General features: G+C 45.6%; 1 protein-coding gene across 1 annotated transcript in view; it reads left to right on the top strand.

Moving 5' to 3' along the window:
• SLC19A3 (solute carrier family 19 member 3) overlaps positions 1–16,270 on the top strand; it is a 41,068-nt gene that overhangs the window by 15,573 nt on the left and 9,225 nt on the right. The window contains exon 3 of the mRNA XM_040348846.1: positions 14,892–15,084. Within this exon, the coding sequence (XP_040204780.1) occupies positions 14,892–15,084 (193 nt within the window). The remainder of the gene's footprint in view (positions 1–14,891; positions 15,085–16,270) is intronic.

The following is a 16,270-nucleotide window of genomic DNA, read 5'->3' as shown; positions in this document are numbered from 1 at the left end:
TTGTTCAAGTGCTCTGCAAGTGTAGCGCTCACCCCCGAAGGAGCCGCTGAATTATCGGGTCTTCTGTCTCACCTCTGTGACACACCACAAACAATGAATCCACAGCACACCAGCACACCTTGTGAAGTTTTATAACAGATTTAATGACTGTGGAATAGAGCAAAAGCCCTTAATGTCTCCCCACTCTAATATAATACAACTAATAACAGAATGAGATAATACGTTTAGATTGAATGCGATGAACAGTAATATATCTATATACTTAGCAGTATCGACCCCACCCTAAACTACTGGCCAGTAGTACTGTCCTAGGCTAGCCAACGTTGGGGCCCTGGATGTATGACAGTTGTAGGAAATACACTTGTTGCAATGGCCAAAGGCCGCTCACCACTTTCAGTGTCTCTTAGGAAAGGAGGATGGCTGTCTGCGGAAGCGAGTGTCCCTCTCGACTCAGACCGACGTCTGTGAAATGGATGCAGTCTTTTAAAGCCTCTGGCAGGACATCTCAGATAGTCTAGGGGCCGTCTGGGGAATCTGGCAATAACCTCCGTCAGCTTCACTCACTCAATTGGGCAGGCTGGGTTACTCCGGTGGCTGGATCGGCCCTGCGACCAGGCCTCAGTTCGATCGCTCCAAACACAGTCTCTCCCTGTTTCAGTAGACGAACATCAGTCTCTCCAAACACTACTGCATAGAGCCTGTGTCTCAGTGGCAAACACACAGCTCTGATACAAGCTGTCTTAAATCCCCTGCAATGCAGATCTGTCTTTCTCCCTTCACTCCTTCCTCCTCACTCTCCTCTCTCCCGGAACTTCCTGTCTCACAGCCTCCTGGGAAATGCAGTTCTCCAGCACCTTGGTGTAGAAATGTATCTCTATGTCTGTTCTGTACTGCAGCCTCCAAATCTGTGCTCTCTGGCTCCACCTGCTGCAATATATATATATATCTACATCCTCTTAAATGGCTGAAAATCACAACAGGGCTACATTCTCCCCCTACTTAAAGTCTTTGGGGTTCCCCCTCAAAGGGTAAACTGTATTTGTAAGTTCTACAGACAATATATACAGTATGAAAGGCACATATAAAGTTTATACTAGACCATCTGAATACCTTTACTGCGCATAGATAGATGCAGTCTATGACAACGTCTAGCAAGTGGAGGGGGCAGAGGAACACTCCACCAAGGTGTGCTGATGGTCGGGATTGGACACAAGTCCTTTGATACCTCTGTGGTTAGGGTGGACACTTTGGGTGATCTGCGTACAGTAGTGATAGCTTCCTCTGTGCTGTTCCCTGGTGAGTCATAAGTGAGTCTCTGAGGAGGTCGCACCAGTTGTTTGGACCTTGATTCTAGAAACCCGGATGGGCCTTCATCTGCTGAGTCCTCTTCTACTTGCTGTGTTAACTGAGGGAATTCAGTTTCCTTTTCAACTGGCTGAACAGGGGCATCTTCTAGCACTGAGGTTTCCGGCAAGAGACTTTCCACTTGAGAGGGTACAGAATTATCCTCGTTTGCTTGAGGCACAAATTCAGGGGCATCTGGTCTCAGATTGCTCAAATCCGGCTCAGGAGTCATAATAGTTGGATGAACATCCATAGGTTCAGATGGCCACATCCAACTCGGACACACATCTTCCTCATCGCTGTTGTCCTCACTTTCTCTTGTAGAAGGTGGCTGTTGGGACCGAGTAACAGGTGCTTGACGGGAAGTGGATGGAATGGGTGAAGGAGACTCATCTCTATCTGGTACCCGCACAGCTTCATTCAGAGGTAGGAGATGATTCCGATGCCAATTCTTCAGTGGCCCGGTCTTTCCCTCTGGTCGAATCTGGTACACTGGCAGGCCAGGCAATTGTTTACAGACGATGTAGATCTGAGAACTCCATCTATCAGCTAGTTTGTGTCTGGCCAAAGCACCCAAATTTCTTAATAGAACTCGATCACCTGGCTGTAAATCCTGTACCCGAACCCTCAAGTCATAGTTCCGTTTGTTTCTTTGTTCTCTACTCCCGGATGTCAAACGGGCCTTCTCAAATGCAGAAGCCAGGTTTCTCCTCAGTCTATCCACATAACCCTGGTGAGAGGCAATAGACGTCTGGTCAAGGGAGAGGCCAAAAGCTAAATCTACTGGCAATCGGGCTTCTCTTCCAAACATGAGGCGGTACGGTGAGTATCCTGTAACATCACTTTCTGTGCTATTGTAAGCATGCACAATGGTAGAGATATGCCGACTCCAGTGCTGTTTTTCCCTGATCGACAGTGTTCCCAACATATTGAGTAGAGTCCGATTGAATCTCTCCGGTTGTGCATCACCCTGGGGGTGATAGGGGGAGGTTCTTGACTTCTGAATCCCCAATAGATCCAAGAGCTGCCTGATGAGTCGACTTTCAAAGTCTCTGCCTTGATCAGAATGGATCCTCTGAGGTAGACCATAATGAACAAAGAACTTTTCTACTAGGACTTTGGCTACAGTAGGAGCACGTTGATCTTTGGTTGGAAAAGCTTGAGCATAACGGGTAAAGTGGTCTGTCACCACTAGGATATTTCCCTGTCCACTAGTGTCAGGCTCTAAGCACAGGAAGTCAATACACACCAGGTCCATAGGCCCTTGACTCTGCAGATGGCTCATTGGAGCAGTCCTAGAAGGTAAAGTTTTCCTCTGGATACATCTTAGACAGGAATGGCAGTAGCTTTCAACTTCGGATCTCATGCAGGGCCAATAGAATCTGTCTCGGACCAGTTTAAAAGTTCTCTCTGCTCCTAAGTGACCATGGTCATCATGCAAAGCTTTCAGCACATTTTCTCTATGCTTCTCTGGGAGGAACAACTGCTGCTTTTCTTCTAAGTCATCCGAGGGGCCCCTTCGGTAGACTACCCCGTCTAGCAGTTTCAACCGTTCCCACTCTTTGTGGACCAGACGAGCCTCTTTTGGTGAATCAGTTAGTAGGAGCCCTCTTTGACCTGCTTTCATTGCTCTCAGAGTTAATCCGATCAAAGGATCTTCAGCCTGATCTACTCTCAGGTCCTTCTTCGTGAAAGTAGGCAGGCCTTCACTCCTCAGCTGTGTAGGGTTACAATACATTTTAGGGACACCGGCAGCCATGACTCCTATGGCCTCTGCTCCAATCATTCCTTTGGTTCGGCACTCCACCCCTTGGCATAGGGCTTGAACTCCATCTGGAGTCAAATGAGTCCACTCTGTTTCTGGGACCCCTGTGCTATAGGGTCTCCTGGATAAGGCATCCGCGTCTTGGTTATTGACCCCAGGGCGATATTTGAGGCTGAAGCGGAATCCTGACAGGGCAGCCAACCACCGGTGCCCAGTGGCATCCAGTTTGGCCGTAGTGAGAATGTAAGTGAGTGGGTTGTTGTCAGTTCTGACCACGAAATTGGCCCCGTACAGGTAGTCTTTTAGTTTGTCCACCACTGTCCACTTCAAGGCCAGGAACTCCAACTTGTGAGTGGGGTAATTCTTCTCAGAAGGGGTGAGACCCCGACTCACATATGCCACCGGTCTCAGGAGGCCATCATATTCCTGGTATAGTACTCCTCCTAGCCCTTCTCTGCTAGCATCCACATGTAGTTCATAAGGCTTGGCAGGATCAGCGTAGGCAAGGACAGGAGCCTGTGTTAGACTTCCTTTCAATTGGAGGAAAGCTCTTTCACATTGGTCGGTCCATTCCTCCTGGATTGATTCACGAGGCTTCCTAGTTCCGTGGGCTGATGAACCCGGCTCAAAGGGCATCGATTCATCTTCTGCTCCTTCCATTCTTAGAAGCGTGTTCAGAGGCTGAGCTATCTTGGCAAACCCCTCTACGAACCTCCTATAGTATGAGCAGAATCCTAGGAAGGACCGGAGTTCAGTAATATTACGAGGTCTCGGCCATGAAGCCACAGCTTCCAACTTCTTAGGATCAGTTGATATGCCTTCTGCTGAAACAACATGTCCCAGGTACGTGACTGAAGGCAGACAGAACTGACACTTCTCTAAGGAAAGTTTCAATCCTTCTTCATGCAGCCGCTTCAAGACCTTTTCCAACCGCTGCTCATGTTCTTCCAGTGTTCTTCCGAAGACTATTAGGTCATCCAGATACACTAGTACCTCGATCAGGTGCATGTCTCCCACCGTCTTTTCCATTAGTCGTTGGAAAGTTGCTGGGGCTCCTGTGAGGCCTTGGGGCATTCTATTAAACTCAAAGAATCCCAGTGGACAGATGAAAGCAGTCTTCTCTTTATCTTCAGGATGCATGGGTATCTGGTGATATCCACTTCGCAGGTCAAGTACACTAAACCACTTTGCTCCGGACAGACACTGTAAGGCATCTTCTATTCGAGGAGTAGTGTATTGGTCGGGAATGGTTCTTTGGTTGAGTGTGCGGTAGTCTATGCACAAACGGATGGAACCGTTTTTCTTGCGAACTACAACGATGGGTGAGGCATAAGGACTCCTGGATTCTTGGATTATCCTGGTCCTTTTCAATTCAGCCAGCTGTTCCCTTAGGTCATCTAGATCTCCCAATGGGACTCGCCGTGACCTTTCTCGAAAGGGCTTGTCATCTTGGAGGCGAACGCGGTGCTGAGTGCTCCTAGCACACCCCACATCAAACTCATCCTTGGAGAATAAATCTTGCCACTTGAGGAGCTGAGACTGAATTCGCTTCTTCCACTCAGGCGAGATAGGGGCATCTTTAGGATAGAATCGTTCAGCTGGGATCTCTCTGTCTACTCCCTCTATCAATTCAGTGGGTGAGAGGGGTGTGGCAGTGGCCACTTGTCCAATCGGCATCCGTGCCTTCAAGGTCACTGGGGAGTCTGACACATTGCATACGCTTACAGAGACTCTCCCACGGGCCCGCTGTAGAGCTCTGGTGGATATTATCTCAGGCACCAATTCCACTCCAGATCTCTTCATATTTCTGGGATCAGTTTCCAGGACCACATAGGGGCCTGGTTGTGACCAATTCAACTTGACTGAGGCCCGGAAACTAGTCATTTCTCCTGGCTGTAAGACCTTCTCTGCTCTTTCTAATCTCCAAAGCCGTCCCACTTCTGCAGGGGCCCTCTGTTCTTGAATAATCCGCTGGTAGATTGGCCGCAACATCGGGTGCATCTCCTCTGAAGTAGAACTCTCTTCCGTCACTAATGGAGTTATAAGGCGTCTCACCAAGTCAGTATTTGTTCCCACAATCATAGAACTTCGATTAGCTCCTGGTGGGCGGGGACATACAATGGCTAAGGCGTCACAGACCCCTGGTTGTCCAACAGTTGCCGAACTGAACTCCAGCTTCACTTGTAGACACCCATCATATGGAAGCTTCTGAGTCCCAATACCCCAGATTTCGAGATCCTCTAACTCCATCAGGGGTAGATGCTTCAAATGCTTCTGGTAGAAGTCCCGGTAAATCAGTGTTACTTGAGCACCTGAATCGAGGAGAGCCTTCGTGTAAACCCCTTCTACTTGAACTGGGATAATGGGTGAAGGGCCTATCAACTGGTCAGGGAACTTCTTCGGAGTAGTAGAAGGCATAGACCCAGTCGGCTGCACTCTAGCCCTCTTCCTCGCTTGTGGTGGTTGTTTTCTTCCCCCTTCTGGGTGTTCAGGTTGTGGGTGTGCCTTGCCTCCCTCTGACACAGGACCAGACGCCAGGGGAGGGGATCTTTTTGTCGTAGCAGGTGAGGCTCTGGGCAAAGACTTGGGCCTCCTATTGGTATCCTGGGAATCAGAGCAGTCTTCAGTAGTTGGGCACCCAGTTTGCTCCCTCACTGGGGCCCTCTGTAGTTTCCCCGACGGTCGATAACTTCCTCTTGCATTCGATGGGCTCGGACAGGTATTTCGGTAATGACCCACTCCTCCGCAATTATAGCAGATGTTTGACGGTTTCTTGATAGGCACCACCTGAGTAGTAGATTCAGGAACTGGTTCTGAAGTGACTTTTTCAAGGGGCGACTTGACACCTGCAGACAATAGGGTTAGCATTTGCATCAGCTGGGAAACTTGAGCCTTTAATTGCTCCACTTCTGAATTCCCATTCGACACATTGAGCGTTCGAACCTCAGCAGCAAATGGAAATCCTGAGCCCTTCTTTTTCTCCTCTAGGATAGCCTCTTCCTCCCTTACCATCTTAATGAGATCAGAGTATTGCAAAGAGGTACCCCCTTGTAAGGTCTTCAACTGGATCCAGATGGGATCGGAACTCAGAGCGCCTCTCAGGATCTGTTTCATTCTAACTTGATCCATATCCCTGGCTTCTATTCCTTTCTTTAGTACAATCTGGTATAGCATTTTGTTTAGTCGTCGAATATACTCGGAAAGCTGCTCATTTTCCCGTTGAAACATGTGTTCAAATAGGAAGATTAGATCTGTAGCTTTCTCTGTGCGCCCAAACTCATCTTGTAGCATGCGAAGATAGTCATATGCTGTACAAGACTCCTGACTGAATTTCAAATTTCGGATGGCTTCTGCTGCAACGCCTTTCAGACTTTCAGTAATGCGTTGTTTCTTTTGAGCCTCTGGAACATCCCATTCTTCCAGTGCTTGCATAGCCTGTTCCATCCAGGTTTCATACTCTTCTTCTCCAGGAGGTACAGGCTGCACTCCAGAAAAAAATTCTCAACTTCCTGTAGCCATAGTTCACAGATGGCGAGGACATTTTTCTAACGCTCTCTACCAGTTTTCCTATGTCCATGAAGAAGGAAGCTGGGGGGTAGTTAGTGGTTGGTACAGAAGTGGTAGTTACTTCCACTGTGTCTGACATGGCCTGGCTTGGTCCCTCCAGACAACTTGCTGAGGTGAGTAGAGGGAATAACCGTGCTTTAACTTCTCCGGCTAGCTGGATGCTATCACTCTGGAAGCAGGTTGGGACTCCTTTCTTCCATTCTAGTAGGGCATAGGTATGGGAGACTTTTTGATCTATTTTCGTGTCTATTACAAACACTTTCTGGTCAGGTGCTAGTGTAGTTACTGCTTGACGGATCTGTTCCTCTGTCCATTTGTCAGCAGGAATGTCCATTACTATACTCAGCCCTAATTGGCCATTTTGTTCTTTGCACCACTCTGCTGCGGTGTTTGGATCCATTGCTGGCTCGTTTGTGCGGTTATCACTTTGCGAGAGGTATCAGAAGAAATCCCGGACGAGCCCCCACGTGTAGCGCTCACCCCCGAAGGAGCCGCTGAATTATCGGGTCTTCTGTCTCACCTCTGTGACACACCACAAACAATGAATCCACAGCACACCAGCACACCTTGTGAAGTTTTATAACAGATTTAATGACTGTGGAATAGAGCAAAAGCCCTTAATGTCTCCCCACTCTAATATAATACAACTAATAACAGAATGAGATAATACGTTTAGATTGAATGCGATGAACAGTAATATATCTATATACTTAGCAGTATCGACCCCACCCTAAACTACTGGCCAGTAGTACTGTCCTAGGCTAGCCAACGTTGGGGCCCTGGATGTATGACAGTTGTAGGAAATACACTTGTTGCAATGGCCAAAGGCCGCTCACCACTTTCAGTGTCTCTTAGGAAAGGAGGATGGCTGTCTGCGGAAGCGAGTGTCCCTCTCGACTCAGACCGACGTCTGTGAAATGGATGCAGTCTTTTAAAGCCTCTGGCAGGACATCTCAGATAGTCTAGGGGCCGTCTGGGGAATCTGGCAATAACCTCCGTCAGCTTCACTCACTCAATTGGGCAGGCTGGGTTACTCCGGTGGCTGGATCGGCCCTGCGACCAGGCCTCAGTTCGATCGCTCCAAACACAGTCTCTCCCTGTTTCAGTAGACGAACATCAGTCTCTCCAAACACTACTGCATAGAGCCTGTGTCTCAGTGGCAAACACACAGCTCTGATACAAGCTGTCTTAAATCCCCTGCAATGCAGATCTGTCTTTCTCCCTTCACTCCTTCCTCCTCACTCTCCTCTCTCCCGGAACTTCCTGTCTCACAGCCTCCTGGGAAATGCAGTTCTCCAGCACCTTGGTGTAGAAATGTATCTCTATGTCTGTTCTGTACTGCAGCCTCCAAATCTGTGCTCTCTGGCTCCACCTGCTGCAATATATATATATATCTACATCCTCTTAAATGGCTGAAAATCACAACAGGGCTACACAAGTGTAAAACGTGTCAGTGAAAATGTGCAGAAAGTTAACAGACTTACAATTCAACACTGCCACAAATTTGTGGCAAGTTATCCTTGCTTTCTGGTGTGCTATGGTTTTGCACAGAGCAGCCCCTAACCTCCTCTTCTTGGCTTTATCGTCGGTGCTCCCAGATTCTCCCAGATTCGGGGGGCATTGAAAATTATGGGAGACATAGGCTACAAAAGGCCATTCTCTTCACTCTATTTACATAAAGGTGCACCATTTTAAAAACTTGTCCATACCACTTCTGCAACAGATCTGAAACCATTCTCTTCCACAATCTAACCCTTAGGCCTCGTACACACGACCGGATCTATCCGCTGATCAGTTCCAGCAGATAGATCCGGTCGTGTGTACGGCCTAGCGGACATTTATCGGCTGATAAAAATCCAGCCGACGGATTTCAAGCGGATAAAAATTTCTTAGCATGCTAAGAAATCTATCCGCTTGAATCCTGTCCAGCGGATTGATCCGGTCGTCTGTACAGACTCACCAGATCAATCCGTCCGCTCCCCTCCCTCGCGTCGTAATGATTCGACGCATGCGTGGAAGTACTTACCTTCCAGCGTCACGCACGTCGCAGCATCATCGTCGCAGCGACGGCGCGATACGTCACCGCGGATGTATTCCGCGCAGATTTTGATCCGATGGTGTGTACAAGCCATAGGATCAAAATCCGGAGGAGGAATCTCCGCTGGAAACGGTCCGGCGGACCGTTTCCAGCGGAGATCCCCTCGTCTGTATGAGGCCTTGGTTGTATCTAAGGCAGGGGTGCCCAACCAGTGGCCCGCGATGCCCTCTGATGTGGCCCGAGACCTCCTGCTCTGGGATGGAATAAAATAGAATAGAATACTGTTATTAAAGCAAAGTTTATTACTAATATCACAGTGTATATATGGGCATATCTGTTCTTCAGTGGTTACTGGGTTGCTTTCAAACTGATCCGCAGGTGCAGAGAAGTGCTCCTGTGGGTTACCTACACTGAGCCATAGACTTCTATTACCTGTGAGTTTGGTGTACTGAGAGTAGCATGGGCTCTATAGAGCCGAGTGGGCTGTCATTTACCCGCTCCGGTCATTGTGACCCGCAACCGCTTACCAAGTCGCTTAAGTGGCCCTTGCTCTTCAAAAGGTTGGGCACCCTTGATCTAAGGTGTGAATGGGAGCAGTCATTTGCTAACTGCTAACTGAGGTTCTAATCATTACCTGTTGCAACGATCATAAATGATCTGTTACAGAGGCTCAGGTAACTCTTGAGTTTACCGTAACTAGCACACATTCCTATGCTGCAACGGTTTGAAACCCAATGCACCTGCATTGATACATTACTACCAGTGTCATTGGAACCTGAAAATTATAATTTAAAACCCACTTTTGGGTGGGACTCGGCTTTAAGAAGATATGGGCAGTTGCAGTGAAACTATTGAACATGGGGGTTCTCTCTCTCTCCACTGTTGCATTCACGCATTTAGACACATTGATAGTTGTTGAGATCTGGTGAACTTACAGAAATAAATCGGCTTATGCAAAGGTTTATATGATCTCTCCACAATTCCTCAGATTGTTTAGCAAAATGCATTTAAAATTCTTTAAAAACAAATACTGTACATACTGTATTGGGATAAACCTTATATATTGAAGGCAATACTCAAAAGGTAGTAAAAACTAGCAACTGTATGAGAAAAGCTGTAAACTATCTGTGTTAGCAGTCCTTTGTGTGACAAAAAAATATATTATAGCGAGATTGTACTGATGGACTTGCTATGTCCCTCCAGTAAGAGGGTATTAGTGTTTTCAATCCTGCATTTCTTTCTTTGACCTTTGGACCTTAGGCACAGCTGAACAGAACAGAACGTAAAAATCTTCACATTGTCCAACATCCACAGAAAACTGGACATTGAAAATATCACATGTTGGTCTTGAGACCTAACAAAGTAATGCTGCTGCCAAATGACACAAAGATTGCATAGATGAACATGTTCTTTAAATTTCAGCTTGAAGAAAAAAAAATATCTCTAAATGTTGGGGAAGGGTGGGAGGGGGAGATACTGGTCCATTGTAGTATAAGAGTTGTGCTAACATCACGTGAACATTCACTGACAAAAAAATAGTAAGGTTACAATTCATGATTACAGATAAGACAATTAATTATTTTTTACTCCTATTCTCCCAATTTTACGTTTGAAACAAATAAGCAGAGATAAATGCTTAAAGTGGAAGTAAACCCTTAAATTTCATAGTTACAAAAACAGTTAACATTCCTGGAATGCCGGAAATGCTAGCTGTCACATTTGTTTGTGCTCTCAACCAAACTGCCAAACCATCCAATGGCTGGTTTTATAACAGGTCACATGTACAGCATCATGGCAGTTGCAGATTAAACAGAGGTCAAGATGGCCGCTTCCTTGGCAAAAAACGATAGGAGGGTTTACTTCCACTTTAACATGATCTATGGTATTGGATTTGTGTGGGGGCAGTGTCCTGTCTGACACAAGGCACCATTCACTTTTTTTTTTTTTTTAAATAGACAAGAAAACAATGAAACTTGTAGATGCCATAAAATGTATTAGTAATTAGGTGCCATTTCAGGCAATCCCATATTTTTTTTTTGTTTTAATCGTTTTAATTGTTTGTATTTAGGAGGTATTACAACAGTCACGTCCACACAGGGGCAAAAAACCTCTGATAGAATGAGTTACATTTTAAGATGAAATGCAAAAAACATTTATAGCATTCAGTTTTCTGGTTCCATAGAAGCAGGGCTGCTGTTAGAAACCACGGGGCCCCATACAGACAGGCAGTGGCCCTCAAAGTCTTTGCTATTACCATCTGGAGACTGTTGTTATCAGACCGTTGCCATCATCTGAAGGCTATTTTATATTGCGGTTTTCTTTCACATGTTTGTGGGTAGTTTTTAATTTACTATTTTAATAAAATATATCTAAGTATAATGTACAAGGTTGGTGCGCCCTCTTTTTTCCCCCCATTTCTCTTTTGGCCCCCTAACACGGGGCCCCATACAGCCAATGTTTCATTTATGAATGAAAACAGTGAGTGATCAGTAGGAAAGGAAGGGGCTGGTAAATATGACATATTTACTGGACCCTTCCCCCACTCTCAATCTTGAAGGATCCTATTGCATGCTTGCAGCTTCGGGCGGGAAGGTGAGGAGGCAAGACAGAAGCACTGCGGAGGTAGGGGGCACACAGTGGGGCCTGGGCCGCACCAATCACCCTTTCTGCCCACGTCCTATTCAACAAAGGCCTGGGGAATGCCCAGGAAAAACCAAGCCTACTTACCGACCAACTCGCAGACAACCAATTAATCTGTCTAACAGTATGCGTTAAAAACAGGGGTTTTGTCCACACGCATTTTCAAACGCATGCGTGAGCCACGTCACGGCACGCTGGAGTCTGTGGTCCTAACACTAAACTATGAGTGTCCTCACAATGGAGGCACATGCATTCTGATGGATAGATGAGGACAGGTGGACTGAAGGGCAGCCCATCCCTTCTTAAAGGTACAGGAGCACACCAGACACCCAGCATGTAGCACAATTGCTGCAAAGGTGCTGGTGCGCTGCTGGACCAATACAAACACCAAAGGTGAAACAGACATGTCCACCGCCCTCATCTATAGCTGGCCATTGCAGTAAGCAGCATTGGAAGGCTGAAACAGATATCAACAAAGGCCTGGGGAATGCCCTATTCACCGTGCTGCCTTGGCCCCCTGCTTGCCCGGGCCCCGTACAGGAGGACTGGTGGTATCACCTTGTGACAGAACCCACGGTCACTGTGGGTTTTGGAAGGGACTGTGGGCTGGCCTCCTACCCACAGACTATGACCCAGAAAAGACTGATAGACTTAGGGACAAAATGGCATTGAGATAATGTAATGTAATGCTACATCCCTTCCCCCCCCCCCTCTCGTTGCTGTGTTTTATTGTGTTGGGTCAGGGCACATAGACAAAGGTCTGAAGACATCTCCCAGCAGGGGATGTGTAAGGAGGGGCTGCCTGCTTATCATAATCCTTTTATGTGTTTCAACTGTAGTTGTTTGAATATACAAGTGTTGAGTTTCCATTAGTTCTTCCTTGTCCCCCTGCCCCCTCTATGACAAGGCTACGGTGAGTGTCCCTAACTGTGTTTAAAAGTGTATGTTTGGTACTTAATAAAGTTTTTATGCTCTGTGCATGTTTAACCTTCAACACCTGTGTGGCTTGTCTCATGATTGAGGGGTTAAGGGCTGGTTATGGCGAGTCTGCGGGTGCATTTGGAGGACAGGAGACACAGGTCTGGTGGAGGTTCCCATACAGGGTATCCGAGATCCGTCACACACCTTATCTATGCCCCTGCATAGGAGGATGTTATGCAAGACCCTTTATGAGATTAGAGTTGCAGGCAAGTGATCCATGCAGCTATATAGGCAGAGTCAAACTCATTTCAACTAAAGGTTCCTACATAAGCTAGATGACCACAAACCATGGATGTGCAAACTTGCAAATATAAAGCAAGAGTGAGCATCAACAATAGCTTGTCTAACGGAAAAACAATACCAATTGTCAAAAAAGATTCATACGGTCTGAATGATTCTTTTCTGAGCAGGTTGGCCAAGGGTCATTAGAAAATTCTTGCATACAGTTGCATAATCCATGAACACATTGTAAACCAAATTGGTTCTAATGTCTGAGGGTGCATGAGTTCATAATATTCACACACATGTACTAATCTTCCTTACTCTATTCTCGATCCTTGTTTAATCGTACACATAATAGCATTATCTTGGGGGAAAAAATTCTCCTGAATATTAGCTACAAACAGTATTGAAAGAACTGAAATAATTGCCTTCCTTCAGGATAACGATTGCAATTCTTTAGCCCTTCAGTGCCAATCCTGTGTGATTGATCACATGGACTTTGCTGAAGGAAGAACAGCATTCAGGCAGAACCATGGTTTGTCCAGCACTTAATGAATACCACCCTTTAGCGGAGTGACCACGTGCCCAAGGTTTTCCTTGAAATTTATACTTCCAAATGTCCAGATTTTAGGTGGATTGTTCTATCCCTAACAAAGTACTTTTAGTACACAATGAAATGAGTCCACATTTGACAGTTTGGAGGTTTAATGAGTACTGTTTTTAATTTGGTTTTATTTCTTATTATTTATAGATGCTTTGCTCAAATATTAGCAGGTTTAAATCATCTGATTACGTCTATTTGTAAGACTTTGCTGATGTTTAAATTGGAGATCAATACAAATCGCATAAATACAGTGTTTTCCACATTATACATTACGTCTAAATTAAAGTGGTTGTAAAGGATTCATTTTTTTTCCTTCAAAATAACAATTACTTAACAGCTCTGTGCAATGGTTTTGCACAGAGCAGCCCTGATCCTCCTTTATGAGGCCCCCAGCCTATGCTCCTGGCTCCTCCCCCACACCGAGTGGCCACTATAGCAAGCTGCTTGCTATGGGAGTACACTTGCAAGCTCACTCCCAAGCTGACTATGTGTGTCCATAGACACACATAGCAAGGCTCGGCCCCATCCCCCGGCTCCTTCGTCACTGGCTGTGATGGACAGCCGCAGGACCCAACGGTACCCAATGGGAAACGAGACTCTGCTCTTCTGCACAGTGCTGGATCGAGATCGGGTTCAGGTAATTATAGGGGGGCTGGGGGGGAACTGAATGCAGAAGGTATTTTACCTTAAAGGGTCACTATAGGAATTATTTTTTTTAGCTAAATAGCTTCCTTTACCTTACTGCAGTCCTGGTTTCATGTCCTCATTATTCGTTTTTGCTCTGATGTTGCTGTAATTCTCCTCTGTTTTGGACACTTCCTGGTTGTCTGTTTCCTGATCACCACAGTACTGGGAGATTTTAGTTTCGTTTTCAAACCAATACTGCTCTATGGCACTGTCCAGCACAGATACAGCATAACATGCTAAAACGAAACTAAATGCAAAAACGGAACTAAAAAACTACAGGTACATTATATGATTGATTTTTATCTATTTTTAATCGTTTTTAAAAGGAATTGGTTAACTATTATGTCTCTATACCCCGTAAATAGTCATTTCAGCAAACAAAAATGTTTCCTTTAGTGGCCCTTTAAAGGAGTTCTCTGACCTAAAACTTTTAACCCCCGCTGTGCCCGGGCTGTAAAAATATACAAAATAAACTTTCACTTACCTGCCTACGATCCCCCGTTGTTCCGATATCGCCGTCCCGTTCTCCGGTCCCGGGCCCCTTCCGCTTCCTGTGTGTCGGTGACTCATAGTGCGCTCAGCCTATCAGCGGCCTCAGCAATGTCCCGTCGCGGCCGCTGATAGGCTGAGCGCACTATGAGTCACCGACACACAGGAAGCGGAAAGGGCCCGGAGAACGGGACGGCGATATCGGAACAACGGGGGATCGTAGGCAGGTAAGTGACAGTTTATTTTGTATATTTTTACAGCCCGGGCACAGCGGGGGTTAAAAGTTTTAGGTCAGAGAACTCCTTTAAGGCATAAACTGTACAATTACTTTAAACTATTCCAATGACAAATCTTGTCTCAAAAAGAAAAATGCGTAAAGAAATTATCAAATGTTTTTAGCCAATCATTATATAGTAATTTTTTGGTTGTTTGTTACATTTTTAAAAAGGTTGGAAGTATGCAAATAAAAGCCTGTCATAAATTTTGTGCACAAAATACACATTAAGAGTGACCATTACACGCTGAAATAACAGTGATCTTTGATCTTACAACAGGTGCTCTGTCTTCGCTGTCTGTGGGTTATGTGAAAGTGAATTGGGAATTGTCTGGAGAGCTAGCCCTGGCCATCTTCTCAGCTGTCAATGCCGGAGCGCTTTTCCTTATGGATTATAGCACCAACATCTGGATGTGCTATGCTGGTTACCTGATATTCAAATCCTCCTACATGCTTCTGATCACTATTGCCACGTGCGTATCTTACTGATGTACACACATTTTTGCTTAAGAAACCATATATATTTACCCCAAGTTATAAGGGTCCATAGGTGTGCATTATTTAAAAATGCTAATGTATATTGCACGCTTTCCAATACTTGAAACTGTGGAGTCAAATCATTAAAATATAAATAATGCATGCACTTTTGCCTGAAAATAACTCATACAGTATTTATCTTAGAGGTAGCCAATACATTGTTTTACCCCTTGGTATGGATTTTAAGGGTAATCCCATGCAAAAATCATGAAAAAAAAAAAAAAAAGTATAAACATGAGGTCTCACCAAAAATGCATACTGGACCCTTATCCAAGCATGCAGCCTGGCAGGCAAGGACCTGACTACCGTGTACCCATTACCCCTCCTAAACCATACCAGGATACATGCCCTCAGCAAGGTAGGGATATTCCTGGCAAAGCACCTTTTTCTGTTGATGAGGACAAGGGCCTCTTCCCAGCAACTCTGGCCCAGTGGTTGTGGGGGTTGGCAATTGGGGGATTTATTGGAATGGAATGTAAATGGGTAAGAGGCAATAAGCAGCAGTCCTTTATTTTATTTTTTTAAAATCCCGCGTGTACATCCACTGTTAATCACGTTATCCAAGTTCAGTAGATTCTTGTCAATCATGGTTAAAGAAGCCCACCGATCCGATGAAAGAAAATCTGATGACCACTGACACGTCCAATCCCATCCCTTTCCCCCTGCTGATTTCAATCTCTGGGTCCCTGCTGCTACAGAAAAGGGGAACGGTCTCCTGGGTGAGTATGGTCATGTCCTTACTTGGTCAGTGATGTCACCTGGGAGAACCAACCCTTTTGTTTACTAAAGAACAGGATATATATATATATATATATATATATATATATATATATATATAAAAAAAAAATTGATTTAAAAAAAATCTGATTTAGCACATTGTCAAACTTATACGAAAAAAAAGCTGTTCCAGCGCCACGATCTCAGTGCTGTAGCCACTTCTATTTTCGCAGGCTTGCACGCTGTGATTGGCCAGAGCCATGATGACATCACCCCCGTGGCCGTTCTTTCAGAGCGCAAGTGCCAGTGATGTCACTGGCTGCATGTAATGTAAATATCTCCTACACTGTGCAAGTTTAGGAGATATTTACACTAACAATAGGTAAGCCTTATTATAAGCTTACC

The sequence above is a fragment of the Rana temporaria genome, chromosome 4, assembly GCF_905171775.1.
Source record: "Rana temporaria chromosome 4, aRanTem1.1, whole genome shotgun sequence".
NCBI classification, from domain to species: domain Eukaryota; kingdom Metazoa; phylum Chordata; class Amphibia; order Anura; family Ranidae; genus Rana; species Rana temporaria.
Note: the sequence above shows the minus strand (reverse complement) of the source record. Positions and strands in the feature narration are given on the sequence as shown.